The sequence below is a fragment of the Apteryx mantelli genome, chromosome 1 (assembly GCF_036417845.1).
Source record: "Apteryx mantelli isolate bAptMan1 chromosome 1, bAptMan1.hap1, whole genome shotgun sequence".
Lineage (NCBI taxonomy): Eukaryota > Metazoa > Chordata > Aves > Apterygiformes > Apterygidae > Apteryx > Apteryx mantelli.
In genome coordinates, this window is record NC_089978.1 from 143304885 (window position 1) to 143323052 (window position 18168).

At 44.1% G+C, this 18168-nt stretch overlaps 1 protein-coding gene across 12 annotated transcripts in view; it reads left to right on the plus strand.

Annotated features, from left to right (window-relative positions):
* KIAA0930 (KIAA0930 ortholog) overlaps positions 1-18168 on the plus strand; it is a 163024-nt gene that overhangs the window by 56141 nt on the left and 88715 nt on the right. For all 12 annotated transcript variants that reach the window (XM_067305146.1, XM_067305197.1, XM_067305190.1 and 9 more), the window contains exon 2: positions 1599-1747. In XM_067305146.1, the coding sequence (XP_067161247.1) occupies positions 1599-1747 (149 nt within the window). The remainder of the gene's footprint in view (positions 1-1598; positions 1748-18168) is intronic.

The window sequence follows — 18168 nt, forward strand, 5'->3', positions numbered from 1 at the left end:
TGCAAATATTGCACACATAATGAGGTAGGAAAATGTGCTGAATTATATTTGTGGATTGAAAGACTGATTGCTTTGTGAAGCCCTGAAGTTAGCCACCAGCGTGCAAGAAAAAACACTGTCATTGTTGCAGGATATGTCAACTTTCTTTGCAATTAGCTAGAAAATCTTCTAAAGCTTAATTCAGATATCGCTGTAAATAGTCATTGCTTCTGTCTTATGCAAGATTCTTCTCTCTCTGCAGAAATATTTCATATGTGCATTGTACAGTGGGGAGGGAGATGCACCAACTTGAATGGTAGCTGAGGGGTGGGGAGTGATGTGCATGTACAAATCTGGCAGCCAATATACAACTTTCAGGGAAATATGCCACTGGAAAAGATAGCTGTTGTGGAGGCTGTGTTGTCAGCTACATGCATGCATGCACACCCCTGTCTGATATGTAACACTTTATCAAGATGATCTATCATCCACTTCAGGTTTTTGCCCTTTCTCAGCAATGGATTTTTTTAGAGTGTCTCTCTCCTCCAAGGTTTTGAAATAGCTGGACCGTGGCTTACAGCCACAGTTATCTCTCTGTAGGGCTTCAGGGTGAGGGGATGCAACTATTCCATCTCTGAGAGCCTCCAGGAGGGCAGAGGAGCACTGGAGAAACTCAGTTCCCTTGTTACCAATCACAGCACTGACTTCTCTCTCCGCTTAGCTAGATCCTGCTCTTTACCAGTGCGTGGGCATTATGGCACTGAAGAGATGCAGCATCTTTGTGCTCTCATAATTAATTGCACTGAAGAGTTTCACTAAATGCGGTGTTACCTGTACTGTGGCTCCCTTTCCAAGTGAGAGGCTGACTGTCATGCTATGGCTGCTGCTGTGTAAGTTGTTCTTTCTCTTTGAACAAGACTTGGTTGCCTCCTCCTTTTCCCATTTCCCCAGTCTCCTCCTGTTTTTCCCTGTTTAATTGGGATTTGTGATTTCTAAACTTCTCTTACCCTTGGGGAAGTGCTGGCCACTTTTGTTCCTTGTCAAAGAGAGGGTGAATTACAGTAAACCCTGCATGGGTACATTCTTTCTCCTAGGTATTGATTTAAGGGAGGTCACAGCTGCACGTTTCAGGAGGATTGGCTGCACTCCTGTGAGTGTGTAATGAACCTGTTGGCAGCTGATGGATTTGTGTCATTAACTGGATTGTATACTGTGTGCCTTTGATATTACTTGGTATTACTCCTTAAGTGTTTCTCTGACATACTGTAGCTCAATGTGCTGGTCCTGTCCTTCTCAGTGACACAGCCATAGCAGTGCTCACACAGGGCATATTCTGTTTTCTAAGGTATATTCCAGATTGATATTTGTTGTGAAGAAGGGCGGATTGGTTGGTAAAAGGCTGTGATGGTTGACAGAGGCTAAAGACTGGCTGTGAACTGAATGGCACCTGTGCCAAACAACTTCAAACATCTTTCTTTGAGCTGTACAACAGCATTTCTCCCAGGGTTGGGCCTAACTGTACCACACAGAGCAGAGACTTGGGGTGTTGTATTAAGCACAATCAAATGTGACATGGTAGTTCCACAACTCTTATTTCTCCTTTCTTTAATACCTCTTAGGGTGTTTCAAAGATGACCGCATTGTGTTCTGGACTTGGATGTTTTCAACATATTTTATGGAGAAATGGGCCCCCCGGCAGGATGATATGCTCTTTTATGTCCGTCGAAAACTGTCCTATGTCAGTGGTGATACCACAGAGGGGAAAAAGGTGAGTGAGTAATGATGTATTTTAACCTGGAAAATTTAAGGTAACATGGGATTTGGTGTTCTGGAGTGCGCGCCATGTCTGAAGAACTGCAGACCAATGATGAAGAACCTCTAGCTCTGCCCACCACAGGAAGTTACGTGAAGTTGGCCCACAGGGAAATATTGTGGTTGACATTACAGACATCAACAGTAATGTAAATGAGCTTCGCTATCACAAATTCAGGGAGATCAGTGACATCACATGCTTTTTGGAGAGTTATGTTGGTCAAGCTGCATTTAGGGAAAGGAGGGGCATCCACACTGATTTTTGTTTTGCATTTATAATATTTTTTAAATTACAAGCTTAAATCTTTAGAAAGGAAGGATAAAGGAGGAGGATGGCTGAAGTAATTCTGAAAGGATTCGTCCGAAGATACTAGAGCATCTGGGATCTGTTGGGTACTCAGTAGCGGAATACATGCAGACTTCTGGAACTTGAATACAATAGTGACAAATAGTGAAGCAACTGCTGTATTATCAGGCATATAATCTACATTTAAGACTGTATGCACTCCTTCAGAAGTATTATTTCTTAAAACAAGTAATCAGGTAGCCTAATGCTGCTACACAGGTATTTCCAGTATAGATGTCAAAATCTTCCACCTTTCACAGCAGCTTTCGCCTTTGGGGGGGAACTTCCTCTGCTTCCCTACAAAAGCAAATAATATGCCTGCAATGTTGCTGAATCACAGATATGTGCATGGTGTGCGTGTTTGTTCATTTTGTTTTTTGAACCAGGTACACCCAAGTTCTCTGAGTGAAAATGCGGCAGTGTTAAACATAGTTGTCAATTTCTTTGTTAAAGGGATCCTGAAACATTTTCCCAGGTTTTTATTGGAGATGCAGGAAATAGCCTGAAGTATCTTCTTTCTTTTTCTCCCCCTTCTCCCTTCCCCCCCACCCCAAGCTCCATCATGGCAACTACTAAGGAGAAGACAAGGAGTAAAATACTGCCTTTTCTCTGTCAGGTTAGTAGGCTAGCGGTCTCTGGTGAAGAATTCAGGGTAGTGTATTTAGAACTTTAACAATGGCAGAGGAAACTTTGATCCTAATAATCTTTTCAATGACAACAGCTTCACTCCTGCTCCCCATCAAACAATGCTGTGGCTTTGTTTAGCCTAATAGAAACAAGGGTCATTAAACCTCTTGTTCTGCCCGGCAAGGCAGGCAAATCTCTGAAGAAGCTTGGTCACTTAAACCAATTTGTTCACAGGGCCCTGACCAATTTCTGATGCTTAGTGTTTGAACCTACTTATCCTCCCCAAGGAGAGGAAACAGTGAAATAACTCCTTGCATTTCCTCTCACAGCTTTATTTAAGCCTCGTAAAAGGGTCATAAATATTTTTGATTTGTGAGGGTTTTTCAGGAGTAGAAGCTATTAAGAAGTCAGCATTAGTGAATTGCTTCCTGTAACAACTGACATGGGGGCTGTGCACTGGAGCACATTCTGTATTTTGTAAATCCACCTTGACCATTTGCACTTTGCCTAAGCTCTGAGAAATGCATCTTTCCTGTAACTATCGAAATACTTCGGGTGCTTTATAAAACTTTGTAATTCTGCAGTTCTTTGGTATATGCATAGCTCTCCTTCTGTTTAATATTAACTGACTGATTTGTAGCTCCAGCTGCTTTTTATATCTAATTTCTGAGCCTGTCCTGTGCAGGGAGACACTAAACAACCACCCCTAATCTTTGAATTATGGTTGGACAGGTTTTGATTTTAGTTTGTAGTTTTGTCAGTACTTTAATGAAGGCTGGGCATCACAATATCAAAGTCATACCATTAAAAGGGAAAAAAATAGCTTCTGATTTTTAGAAGCTCAAAACAGCCTCAAGTCTCCCTGCCAACCATCAAACCGTATGCTCTTTACTTACAATCTTAAAGAGGTAAGCTGGAGAGGTGGGGGGAATGGGAGAGGTAGCAAGCTTTTGGGAATCATGAAGAGCTAGAACCAGAGCTTTTGTGCTCAGGTTGTGTCAAACTGATTTCTCCACAGCCTATGCAAAGGTCTGATAAGGTAAGTGTAGCAGTGGGTCCATTTGTAGGTTGGGCGCCTAGTAACACGAGATCATTGTAGTTCTGCTGTAAAACACAGTGTGTTTGTTAGTCCGTCTTTTGCATTTGCTGTTGTAGGTTTTGCTTGAGGAACACTGGCAAGGAGATGTGAGGCAAATTATTTTCCTATGACATGTCTGAATATTAGTTGGTAGTCATGAAATAAAATCTGCAAAGCTTTGAGCACAGTAATCTGCTGCAGGACTGATAACGATGGCAAAAGCAGATTGGGAGGGGAGGGGCTGTTCATCTGGGTACAGACATTAGTGATGGAGCTCCCGTGGCATGGTAATATTATATGCCATGGTGTGATGGTTCCCATCAACAAGAAACAAGTGGTGATTTATCAGCCAGTTCTCAGGTTTTGATAGTGGTCTTGTGACTAAATGTTATTGGTGCTTATATGTTTTTTCTGTGCCTACAAGAGCTGAAGAGCTTCAGCAATAACAATTTAAAATTGCGTTTATGTTTGGTTTTAAAATGAAAGTATAATAGACAGAAGATGAGCAGAAAAAAAACCTTGCTAGGATCTTGATTAGTTAGTTTCTGTCTAAGGTTGAATGAGAGGGGGTTGGATTCAGCTTTAGTAGTGACAACAGCTTGAAACAAGAATTTCAGTTTTGTGTCAATATCAGTAGATGATGATGAACTGAAATTTAAGGTGGTCTGCTTTTAGACCACCTAGTTTCTGGAGCTTTCCATTTTGCATCTCTTTTCTACTGCACCAATTTCTAAACTGCATATGCAGTAACAGTAGCAACCTGTAACAGCAGTTAAGCTCTTAATATGGTCTGTGCCAGGGCAGAATGACCAGTTCTGATTCTGAGTTATATCCATTACACAGACTCCTGGATTCCAGAGAAGTGCATTCAACACTGGTTTTCCTTGTCATTTCACAATAACACTCCTGCAGGTTTTGTTGCCAAGTTTTGAAGATGCTTCTTCCCTCAGTCTCTTTGAGCAAAATCACAGAACCCATCTGTCAGGTTAAGTGAAGGTGAAGGCAGGGCGCTGTGGAACGGACCTCTTTCAAAGTTAAGAGACTTACTAGTGTTTTTTTTAAGGTGGACTCCCTCTGCCATGTGACTTTTTCTAATCTTGACATAATGATGCAAAAAAATCCCTTCACTGCTACCTCACACACCAGCTAATATGACCGTGTGAAAATGTAAGCCCTAATTCCCACTTTCAAAGAGTCTTATACATTGCCAAAAGCTGTAAAGAGGTTAAAGCAGTTGGACTTGGGATTCTGATTTTAAAATAGCATTAGATCAAGATTTAGTATTTTTGCCTCTTTCCAGTGCAATAGGCATTTATAAAGGATTACATTTTGTTACAGTTGCAAGCTTTTGATCCCTTCTGTAGAAAGGAGCTTTACTTTCTCATGGGATTAAAAAAGATACTAGTATGGTGTTGAGGGAGACTGCTAAAGAGGGAAACTAAGATAAAAGCTCAAAGAGTAATATACCAGTAGAGCTAGGCTGTATTAACCCCTACAGGCTGGCATTGTGCTTTGTCATCTGGAAAGTGTGCTGTATTTATAGGGCAAAGGTATATAAAAATAAATGCAAGAAGTGAGAAAGGAAGCATCACTTTCAGCATATGTTCTGAGCTTGCCCCGTTTTGTTATGCATCCTGTAAATGTGGAAGAGGAGAGTTTCTGCCAAATGCGTGTGAAGTCATTCAGACTGTTAAATCTTCCAGAAGCTTAAGCTACCAATGTTGTGGCTGCAGCTTCAGAAGCAGAACTAAACATGAGCCATGGTTTATACAGTTATGTACATCTGGACCTGTGTCATAACAAATATTGGCTGTGATGGGGGACCAGTTAGTTTCCAAAGCCAGATGACTTTAGGCACGTGACTCCCATTGAAATTCACGGTATTTACATAGTTGAATCTCCATCTGTCTGGCTAGAAGATCCAACAACCTGCACATACAGCAGAAATGCAAGTTTTTTTAAGTTTTACATTGTTGTCCCTGTTGTACCTTTCAGACCAGTGCTTTTTTTTTTTTTTTCCTTAACATTGTAAACAAGCAGGATGTCTCCAGAAGAGCTTAGTTTGATGTAGCTTGTGGCAGTTCCACATTGCTGTCTGAATACAACAGAGAAACAAATGGCCAAATTCTGCATCTTCATTTGCCCACTCGATTTCATTGTTGTGCATGGATAGTATGTGGGAACAAACAATAATTACTCTCCACGCAAATCAGTATAGCGGGACAGCTGTTGTGTCTCAACACCTCTGTTTCACAAAGTTCGTGGAGCTGCATTGCAGCTACGGTGAGTAAGAAGGGTGGCTTCAATAGAAGAGGAGAGAAAAAACTTAACACATGTCGCTCATGTTCTAAAACCTGACTGTGAAAAAGGAACAGGCTATACTGGTGTTGTCAGATCTATGTTACTGTTTTCTGGAAGAAACTCAGCATCTTAAATGCAAAGATTTGCCTTTTATTCTACAGTTAGCCTTTTCATTAATTCCTGTGTTTCCCATGCTATTTTGTTTATGTTTAGTTGGTTCTCCAAATAGATGAACATAAAAAAGCTGCTTCTTGATACCTTCTGCTCTTGTTCCATTTTTCTTAAGACCATCTCAATTTCCTGTGTGTGCTGACAGACTGCTTGGCAAACAGGAAGAGAAGAATACCTTGATAGGCTCTTTGAGACCACATTTTTCCCCCCTCCCCCCACAGAACTGGATCCAGCTGCTTGTGACTGCGAGTGTTCTTGCAATGCATCTGGCAGGCTAATGAGCATTAGTTTTGGAGATACTTTCATATTCTGTCCTATTTGCAGGGTAGACTCATGTCTGAGGCAAAGCAAGCGTGCAGCTGAAATATCTTCATGGTGCTATAGTCAGTAAACTGCCATCTCAGAAGGGGTGCATGTGTTACGGTGGTGTTTTTGAAAGATTGCTTTTTATTGCTTGTAATCACAGGCTTTTAGTATTTGCAGAACTTTTCTTAAGAATTCAAGCACAGTGTCAAGAAAGCAAGAATATCAGAAGTGAACTTAATATAAATTACACCAAAATATGGCAGCCCTAAGTCCAGTGACTGAAAAGGTGCTGTCTTCTCTGTGGCAGAGAGAAAATTCATTTGGAAGAACAGAAACCCAAGCCCAGTTCCCCAACTGATAAAATTGTAATGAATAATTCAGTACCACAAATGCAGCATTTCTGAGTCACCAGAGGCTTGAAGGACAGAAGAGCACTGCTAGGCTGGGCTTCGCACACTGAAGAAGGTAGCAGTGTCTGCTTAGAGCTTCCTGAAAGCCTCATCTGGCTGCTGCTTCAGCAGCGCACTTATTGTGGTGGGTTACCTGGGCAGTGTCAGCTTGCTTACTGGAGATATGAAATGTCTGTTTTCAGTGTTGAACCTTGCAATTGAATCAAAGGTCTGGACTATCATGATCAAGTCTCTGATGTTTTCTGTTCAGGGACCCTATTAATACATTTCCACATCCAATAGAGATAATTAAAAAAGCAGATTTAACATTCTGTAATCTTATTTCTTTCATGTCTTTGTTGCTTTAGTTAATGATGTAACTGGCCTTCCCCTGTTTTATCGATTGTGCTGTGAGGTAGGCATACAGCTTGCTGCTTCAGGCACTTGGGCTCTTCTGTGAAGGAGTTCAGAAAGCTGGGAAACACTAAATGCAGAATGAGGTAACAGGGAACAACGTGTTGCATCTGCAAATAGTGGTTACGCTGTGGTCTGGGGCTGCATTTTAATAATGCTTAAATAGTCACACGCGACTCTACCCTTTCAGAATATGAATATTGGTTTAGCAGGTTTACAGAGGTTGAAACTCTGTCTGTGTAGCGTCTCAATCAGTGAATGGAAATTGATACAATTCCGAGTACAAGTGTCAGGTAGCAGCTAAGATTACTTTTTCAGCATGTCAAGCACAGTGATTTGTTGCCTCAAAGCAACAACCTTAAGGCAGTGAAGAGTCTTGAAAATTAGTGTGTTTATATGCCCTCAAAGGAAGGAGGCAAACAGCTTTTTGTGTTCTTTTGCTTTGTTTTAGGGTTTTTTTGTTTGTTTTTGCTGTAGAGTGGTGAGGTGGAAAGGTTACAGGAGAGTGTTTTCTGGCTTTGAAGAGGGAAGGAGGCTGATGTTTCTGGCTGTCAGCTGATGTGATAGATTGGCCTTGATGCCAATACTCTTGTCTCATTAGAGATAAGTGGGGTCTGACATTAAAGCTTACAGTTCAGTTCAGAACTGATAATAGAACAAAGTCTTTTTTCCACCCAGAAGCGCCATTGCTTAGAAGGCTGGGATGCCTGCGGATCGAAGTCGGTGCGATGTTTGTAATGATCCCTCACCCTTTCTGAAAGGGGTGGGAATGATGAGCAGTGTAATTACCCTTGAATTTCAGGGGCTCCACAAATCAGAGCACCTCTCGCTCTAAGGTAAGCTTAAGTCTTGACTTTAGAGCAGCCCCATGCCATTAAGCTGTCATCTGCCACCAGATTAATAAATGATGGGAGAAAGATTGGGTTATAAGGAATTCTAGCAGCACTGCAGCCCGTGAGAGCAGCTTTGCAGAACTGAATATCAAAAAGAAAGGAAATAAGAGGGAATACAGGCTATGTGTAGGTCAACTTTGCTGTTTTCAAACTTTGACTGCAACTGAGCTTGTTCAGTAACTGGTGACTGCAGCGAGTCAGCTGATCTGTGGGTACAGCTACCTTTCTTATCCTCCATCCTCTGCCTTGCAGCATTACTTCACTTTTCTTAATCACTGAAAGGCTGAAAGGAGCTTACATGGCTTTTGTATAGCTCAACTAGAGGTTATGTAAAAAAAAAAAAAAAAAGTATACGATTAGGATTTTAGCATCCCCTGCTCAGAGCTGTATTCATGGAATGGTTTTGAGCAGAAATACTGGAAATCTCATTGTTCAGATTATTTAAAAGGGGATAGAACACAGCACAGAAAAACATGCTGCAGGATAAGCTTGCTTCTCTGCAGGAATTAAGATAAGCAATCTACTGTGTTTTTCTACTTTCCCTTTCCTTTACTGAGTGTCTAACAAAGCACTTCAGCGCTACAGTCGAAACACCTGTGCAGCATGGTTATGTGCAGAGCCCTGCATTGCTGCTGCTCACGGGTCTATGAAGCTTTTTCCCTAAAATTCTCTTCACTAGCAGAAGGAAAAATTCCCAAGCCATCTATTTCATAGTGATAGTATTCTCTTAAGGATTTAAATCCTGTTTGATTGTTAGAAGGGGGGGGGAACCACTCTGATTGTTTTGCTGTCTTTAAAATCCCAAATTAACTTTCAGCTCTTTTCCTGCTGCAAGCTAAACTTAGGTGACTGGGAGTTCTGCTGAACATTATCAGATATGGTGAAATCACTGCCTGTTTAATCTCCTTAACTTATACCAGTCCTCAAGAATAAAAGATAATAGTCCTATTAATCATATAAATGATTCTCCTTGTAAATGTCTTTCCCAAACATCTGTCCAGTTTCATAACTGCATGTGGAGCCTTTGAGTGGCAATAAAATGTAAAATTAAATTTTTACAATGCAGTCTTCTACTGCCCTGTGGATTTTTTGTTCCAAATAGAAATGTTTTATACAGTCAGATGGTTTTTTTAGCTTTCCCCAGGACTCACCATCTTATTTGTAATTGTCACTGTTGCTTTATATATATATTTTTATATAAAGACTAGTAAACCTTAGGAGGTCTGTGGCTTTTAGTGAATGACTACAAATAGTGTTATAAGCTTAGCAAATTTCTTTGGTCCAAAAGAAAAGGTCCTATGTAGAGAATCTTCAGTGTTATGTTTGTTATATGTAATCATTGCTCCTTGCAATCTGGTCGTAGTTATAGTGGTTTGCTGTGTTTTTAAACATTTCAGTCTAAACCACTGTGGATACACCAACACCAAATTTACCTTGAGGAATGTAAGTAGAAGTTGTAAATAGTTGGCAAATTTTGAGGTGAAATCCCAGATCCTCTGAAGTTGTTGAGGATTTCACCATTGATTTCAGTGGGCAGGAATTTCACTCCTATGAAATACAAGGGATAAAAACTAAAATAAACTGTTCAAAAAGTTGCAGAATAATAAAGCCAGGTCTCTGTGGATATACCTCATCTCTATTTAAAAAAAATAATAAAAATCATTCTCTACTCATCTTACTTCCCTTATTATCTGCTCTGACTCTATTCCTGTAATATTCCAAGGTCCCCTCCAGTCTCCAAAGTACAACTGATCTCCCTTCTCTGTCCCCAGTGTCCCTGCTGCAATAGTCCATGTTTCTTACCTTGCATGTTCCTTTTCTGCCTTTTTTGGTTGCTGCCTGGGCAAAAGATAGCAGGTGTCATGGCTGGTTCACAGTAAATGGCTGCGGAGAAGTTAGGAGAAGATTGAGTTTCCCTGGCCTTTCTTCAGCCATAGTAGTAAGTTGGATGTCTCGCCTCTGATTAGCAGTTGTCACAACAATATGATCTGCGAGACCTCTGTCAAATTTATTTGAAGATGGCCAGTATATTTGAAAGACAGCTGGGTGGGTGTAGTAGGGAACTCAGTGGGTTGTGCAAGTCCCTTTCCCATAAACCAAATGTTGGATTATTTTCCCCCTGTTATGCATATCATTACATCAGTAACCCTGCTCCTTCTCACACACACAGCCAGATTTTTCTAAGATCAGATCTATCTGGCAATCCCACGTTCACATGAGGTGACTGCTGTTATATTGAGGTCCTAAATATGTGCGTGAGAAGTGAGAAAGAGGACAGGAGCGGAGAAGACATTTGACAACAAGTTCAGCTGCTTATTTAAACAAAAACAGCATCTTCAGGATAGGAATATAGGGATTATTACTGCAAGACATTCTGGGTGACTTTGACCTGAATTGATTTCCAGATCCAGATTGATTTTTACAGATAAATGGGACAAAGCAGAGCGAATTGTTTATTTACTTTTCAATTTAAGAAGCATGTTTGCTGGTAGCCTTCTTGAACATAGTGCTCCTGATTAGTATGGGATGGAGGAGAAACCGTAGCTATTACAGAAATAGTTTTCATGTGTCATCAACCATCCTGAGGCTTGGGTGATGAGAGAGGATAATCTGCTGCCATGTGAAGGCTCTGATTCCATTTGCAAACACCCTTGCATGTCCTTGCCTACAAATTCATGTAGTGTTTGCAGTGAATCCACCAAGTTGAATGTTAAAGCTAAATGTCAATATGACATTTGCGGAAGTAGGGCATAAATGCTGCCTATTGGGATGATCTGCTCTGCAGAGTTTCTCACCTGTAGGTCATGGATGAGCAGCAGAAGTTACAATTGCCCAGCATTTCTTTTGTCAACAAATGGAAGACGGAGTCCAAAACTATGAACAGATTCTCCTGAGTAGTTATATTATGGAAAAGATGAGCTACTGCTTTTGGGAATGCAAGTTATCCCATTTGGACCTCTGAAGGAACAAGATACTGGAGACTGAAATATCTTTTTGCTGTTGCAATTAATCTGAGGACCCCCGAGGAACTAGAAGGTGATTGCTGTGACCAGGAAAGGGGAAGCTAGTCAAGGACAACTGCAGGAGGCCTTGACTTCTCGTGGGAAAAGCTCTAGCGAGGAGTGGCTGCTGCTAACAAGCTCTCTTGGTTGCCCCTGACCAGAGGGAGTTGGGGCCTTTGATCCTGGTGGCCCTTGATTAGGGTGGGTCAAGCACCCTCTTAGCCAGTGCTAGGGAGAGGCCTGTATAAGAGCCAGGCCTAGAGCTCAGCTCCCAGAGCGCAGCTCCCAGAGGCAGCGAACAGACGCAGCAGTTTGCGCAGCAGTTCGCGCAGAAGGGTGCACAAAGGAACCTTCGTTTCTGTTCCCTGTGGTGTAGGTTTCCTCAGGTATGGTTGTGACACGCCGCACAGCACGTTCCCCAGTGGCTGTTGGAGTTGCTGTGTCAGAGGCTGCGACCCAGACCGCTCCTCTGACAGTAGATGCAGCTCTACAGGTCTCAGGCTGCAGGGAGTGCTTGGGGCCTCTCCAGGAGGCCTGGGCTGGCAGTCAGCTCTCCTGCAGGAGGTGTGCTGCTGTTGACAAGCTGTGTCGTCAGGTAAGGGAGTTACGGGAGGAGGTCAGTAGGCTGCGCAGCATCCGAGAAGCGGAGCAAGAGATAGGGTATTTTTGGAGACTGTGCAGCTTCAGGAGTCCCAACCCCCCGCAGCAGTGGAGTTGCCAGAGGGCTCTGTGCCGTGTGAAACGGTACATCATAACATCATAGAAGAAGGCTGGAAACTGATCACTGCTCATGGGAGGAGAAAGGCTCCTACTCCTCCTGAAGACTCGCAGCTGAAGAACAGGTTTAGTGCCCTCCAGGATGAGGAGGAGATGGGCATGGCTGCAAGGGAAGTACCTGGAACAACAGACCCTGTGCCCTGCCGAACGCCCGGAAGAAGCGGCGGGTGATTGTTGCGGGGGACTCCCTGCTGCAGGGGACGGAGGCATCTATCTGTCGACCTGACCTCATGTCTAGAGAGGTTTGTGGCCTGCCAGGGGCTCGTGTGAGAGATGTCATGCAAAGACTGCCTAGGCTCATCCATGATTCGGACTATTACCCACTGCTGCTCTTCCATGTGGGCGCCAATGACACCAAGGGCAAACTGGAGACCATCAAGCAGGATTTCAGAGCTCTGGGGATGGTGGTCAAGGGTCTGGGAGCCCAGGTCATCTTCTCCTCAATCCTGCCAGTGAGGGGGATGGATGAGAGGAGGAGGAGACGGGCTTTCCAAGCTAACGACTGGCTGCGCCGCTGGTGTTGGCAACAGGGTTTTGGTTTCTACGACCATGGGACCCTGTTTGAAGATCGACAACTGATGGCAAGAGATGGGATCCACCTCACGAGGCGGGGCACGTGGGTCTTTGCCAACAGGTTGGCCAACCTGGTGAGGAGGGCTTTAAACTAGGAAAGATGGGGGAAGGGGAGAGTTATAGTGCCAGGGTAGCTGGCAAAAGACTGCTCAAGTCAGGATGCCTCCAGCAGGTGAATGCAGCCAGGGAAGTGCGCGTGGGATGTGGCTATGGAGGACCCTCTTTTACCCCTCCTGGGAAAGCCACGTGCTCGATCACCTCTCTGAAATGCCTGTACACCAATGCATGCAGCATGGGCACTAAAGAGGAAGAACTAGAGAGCTGTGTGTGGTTGCAGGGCCATGATCATGAGCTCATGCAATTACAGAGACATGGTGGGATCGTTCACATGACTGGAGTGCTGTCATGGATGGCTACCTGCTTTTTAGGAAGGACAGGCCAGGAAAGCAAGGTGGTGGAGTTGCTCTTTAGGTGAGAGAGCAACTGGAATGTATTGAGCTGTGCCTAGGGGTGGATGAAGAGCAAGTCGAGAGCTTATGGGGAAGGATTAAAGGGCAGGCTAGCATGGGGGACACTGTGGTGGGTGTTTACTACAGGCCGCCTGATCAGGAAGAGGAAGTCGATGAGGCCTTCTGCAGACAGCTGGAAGTAGCCTCACGATCCCAGGCCCTGGTTCTCATGGGGACTTCAACCACCCTGATATCTGCTGGGGAGACAACACAGCTAGGCACAAACAGTCCTGGAGGTTCCTGCAGAGCATTGGTGACAACTTCTTGACACAGGTGGTGGAGGAGCCAAGGAGGAGAGGTGTGCTGCTGGACCTTGTACTAACAAACAAAGAAGGACTGGTGGAAGATGTGAAGGTCGGGGGCTGCCTTGGCTGCAGTGACCATGAGCTGGTGGAGTTCAGGATCCTGCGAGGAGGAAGCAGGGCACTAAGTAGGATCGCAACCCTGGAGTTTAGGAGAGCAAACTTTGGCCTCTTCAGGGACCTCCTTGGAGGAATCCCATGGGTGAGGGCCCTAGAAGGAAGGGGGGTCCAAGAGAGCTGGTTAATATTCAAACATCACCTCCTCCAGGCTCAAGAGCAGTGCATTCCTATGAGTAGGAAGTCAAGCAAAGGAGGCAGGAGACCTGCATGGATGAGCAAGGAGCTCCTGGCAAAACTCAACCAGAAGAAGGAAGTATACAGAAAGTGGAAAGGGGGCCAGGCCACTTGGGAGGAATATAGGAACGTTGTCAGAGTATGCAGGGATGCGACGAGGAAGGCTAAGGCCCATTTGGAATTAAATCTGGCAAGAGATGTCAAGGACAACAAGAAGGGCTTCTTCAAATACATCAGCAGCAAGAGGAAGACTAGGGAAAATGTGGGCCCTTTGCTGAATGCGGTGGGTGCCCTGGTGACGAAGGATGCAGAGAAGGCAGAGTTACTGAATGCCGCCTTTGCTTCAGTCTTTCCTGCTCAGGCCAGCCCTCAGGAACCCCAGATCCTGGAGGCAAGAGAGAAAGTCTGGAGAGAGGAAGACTTTCCCTTGGTCGAGGAGGAGTGGGTTAGAGATCATTTAAGCAAACTTGACACCCACAAATCCATGGGACCCGATGGGATGCACCTACGAGTGCTGAGGGAGCTGGCAGACATTATTGCTAAGCCACTCTCCATCATCTTTGAAAGGTCCTGGAGAACAGGAGAGGTGCCTGTGGACTGGAAGAAAGCCAATGTCACCCCAGTCTTCAAAAAGGGCAAGAAGGAGGACCCAGGGAACTACAGGCCAGTCAGCCTCACCTGCATCCCTCAAAAGGTGATGGAGCAGCTCATCCTGGAGGCCATCTCCAAGCATGTGGAGGACAAGAAGGTGATCAGGAGTAGTCAGCATGGCTTCACCAAGGGGAAATCATGCCTAACCAATCTGATAGCCTCCTATGATGGAATGACTGGCTGGGTAGATGAGGGGAGAGCAGTGGATGCTGTCTACCTTGACTTCAGGAAGGCTTTTGACACTGTCTCCCATAACATCCTCATAGGCAAGCTCAGGAAGTGTGGGTTAGATGAGTGGACTGTGAGGTGGATTGAGAACTGGCTGAATGGCAGAGCTCAGAGAGTTGTGATCAGCAGCGCAGAGTCTAGGTGGAGGCCTGTAGCTAGCGGTGTCCCCCAGGGGTCAGTACTGGGTCCAGTCTTGTTCAACTTCTTCATCAATGACCTGGATGAAGGCACAGAGTGCACCCTCAGCAAGTTTGCTGACGATACAAAACTGGGAGGAGTGGCTGATACGCCAGAGGGCTGTGCTGCCGTTCAGAGAGACCTGGAGAGGTGGGCGGAGAGGAACCTCATGAAGTTCAACAAAGGCAAGTGCAGGGTCCTGCACCTGGGGAGGAATAACCCCATGCACCAGTACAGGTTGGGGGCTGACCTGCTGGAAAGCAGCTCTGAGGAAAAGGCCCTGGGAGTGCTGGTGGACACCAAGTTAAGCATGAGGCAGCAATGTGCCCTTGTGGCCAAGAAGGCCAATGGTATGCTGGGGTGCATCAGGAAGAGTGTTGCCAGCAGGTGGAGGGAGGTGATTCTCCCCCTCTACTCAGCCCTGGTGAGGCCACATCTGGAGTACTGCGTCCAGTTCTGGGCTCCCCAGTACAAGAGGGATGTGGCACTACTGGAGCAAGTCCAGCGAAGGGCTCCTAAGATGATTAGGGGACTGGAGCATCTCTCTTATGAGGAAAGACTGAGAGAGCTTGGCCTGTTTAGCCTGGAGAAGAGAAGGCTGAGGGGGGATCTTATCAACGTGTACAAGTATCTGAAGGGAGGGTGTTGAGAGGATGGGACCAGACTCTTTTCAGTGGTGCCCAGTGACAGGACGCGAGGCAACAGGCACAAACTGAAACACAGACACTTCCATCTGAACATGAGGAAATACTTTTTCACTGTGAGGGTGACAGAGCACTGGAACAGGTTGCCCAGAGAGGTGGTGGAGTCTCCTTCTCTGGAGATATTCAAAACGCGCCTGGATGCAATCCTGTGCAACGTGCTCTAGGTGACCCTGTTTGAGCAGGGGGGTTGGACTAGATGCTCTCCAGAGGTTCCTTCCAACCTCAGCGATTCTGTGATTCTGTGATCTGGAGACTCTGGAAAGTAAAGTCAGCTTTTTAGATCCTTTATGGCTATTTCTGTTGATATAGCTTTTGATTGTATCCAGGTGGCTGGGGGGAGAGAATTTTAGGTAATTAATATCTAAATAAAATGGGTATTTTGTTTGTAGCTGAACTTCACCTCTTGCGCAAGCCAGTTCACAGTTGCTTTATTGCAATGGGCTTTGTTTCAGCTTTACAGCTAAGGTGGGTGTCTAGTTGCCATAGCTACTGGGAATTGTGCTGCCTTTTATGTGGGCTCCAGACTGCGTTCCAGGAGCACCAGGTGCAAATTCTAAATAATAGTATCCAGGAAAAGGGAGTTGGAATTTTATTTTGGAGGGTTTTCTTGTTATTGTCCTCTAGAGCTATTGCCAATAAAAATCACAGTAGCCAATAATTCTAAGATGAAAACTCCATAAGACATGTGAAAGACTTTTTTTTTTTTTTTTTTTTTGTGCATTGTTAAATACACTTGTCTGCCTTGGATAAATATTTTAAGCAAGGCTGAGAGCATGATCTGTTGTTAATGTCAGTGGCCCCTCTGTAGCTTCTCCATGTGGCAGGACTGGTGATGCACCCTTCCCGTGAGGCTTCTCTGCATGCTCCAGAAAATGCCAAACTTCTCTGGTTTTCTTCCCATTTAATAGAGACAGGTCTGTCAAGGCTGAGTGGACGAACGAGCAGGTGAATTTTCTTGGGTGACTTAGTGAGATCAGTTCATGTTGTCTCATTGGGTGTGTATTTGACAGCGATGCTTGGAAGCCTCAGTTACAAAACACAAAAACAGCTTCGTATATTTGTCTGCATGACTCCTCCCAGTTTGCCAAACACATACAAAACCAAAGTCTTGGAGATTGGAGTTGTGATCTCCAGGGCACACTCAGTGATTTATTTTTTTGCAAAAATCCCTTATTTCTGCACCAAAGAGTCTTGGGGGCTCCTGGGATACTATCTTTACCTTCTGGATTGTGTTGGGTTGGTGGTAAGTTTCAGAAATTTTTCAGAGCTACAGTGAATTGGCATTTCAGTTGCTTATCACAACTTGATTGCTGCCTACAAAGTATCAGTGATAACCTTGGTGACATTAGTCATAGAGATGATGCAGATTGATGCAAGTCCAAAAATATATTGTTTTTTGAGAATACATTGAATGGTATATTTCCGGTTACATAAGAACTGATGTTTGGGAGTGAGAATTGATGTCTTTGCATAGGTTGGGGAAAAATTAGTGTTTTTGTGACAGGAGGAGCAAAGATGGCTGTTTATGCCCAAAAGTTTGTTCTTTCTGTCTAACTAATTAGTTCTAATAAAAAGCTACTGTTCTAACAAATCCTATCTCCCTCTCTCCGTGAACTGCCCTGATATAGTAGCACTACTAGTGCTACATTAAATATTTCAAGTTATTTGTAATGTATGTATTCATAAGATCCAGAAAGAAAAGGTGTTTTAATGTTCTGCCCAGCCTGGGAATCCACTTATGGTTATTTGAGGGTTTTTTCTGACATTGCTTGATAGCTGACTTCTAGCATTCAGCAGCACTTCTTTGTTATGTTTTAAATATTTTCCTCTGATTTTCTTTTCTTTTTTTTTTTTGAGAGAGATCTTTCTTTCCTTTCCCTAAGAGAAAGATTTCGGTTGTGATTGATTATACTGATAAAATGTAATCTCTTTTCACAGTCCAAACTTATAACCAAATGCCTTGTGTTGTGCAAAGCATCGTTATGTATCAATTGTGTGTGAACCCGGTAGCCAAGCAGTTAGGTATTGCAACTGCGTGGGACGGCTCTTCTGATGAAGGAATGGACACGGATGGTGGCTGATGTGTCCTGGGGAGCAATTACTTCCATTTGGAGAGCATGTGTGTGTGAGCATTGCCTGCAGACTGTGAAACAGCTCGTTACTTTCCAAGTGGCTGCTGATTCATGCCACAGAGTTGGTACTGCATGTGAAGCTGCTTAATGGAATAAGGACGCTTAAATGCTTGAGTTGCTAACCTGTGCCAAGCTTGTGCTGTTGCACCTACATAGATGCATAGATAGATATCCAAGCTATGAAATTACCTCGAGTTGTGGGTTTAGCACCCGGGGCAAGGAGACACGACATACGCACACACAAAAAAAGCAGTTGTATAGTTAGGTGCTTAAATAGGTAGCTGTGGAAGTACAAAATGTTAGGTATCCAGGAGTGAAGTGTTGTGTCCAGGAAACAGAGCACAGAAAATATGCTGTCCTGCTGATGAGATCAATTTGTTATGCTGCATCTATGGGGAATGACAGCATCTGGCACATACCATTTACTTAAAGGTACCTCACTGGTGGAAAGAGATGGGTAAAATGGGAGATGCTCTGTGCCTTCACACTTAGGAGGTTGTTTT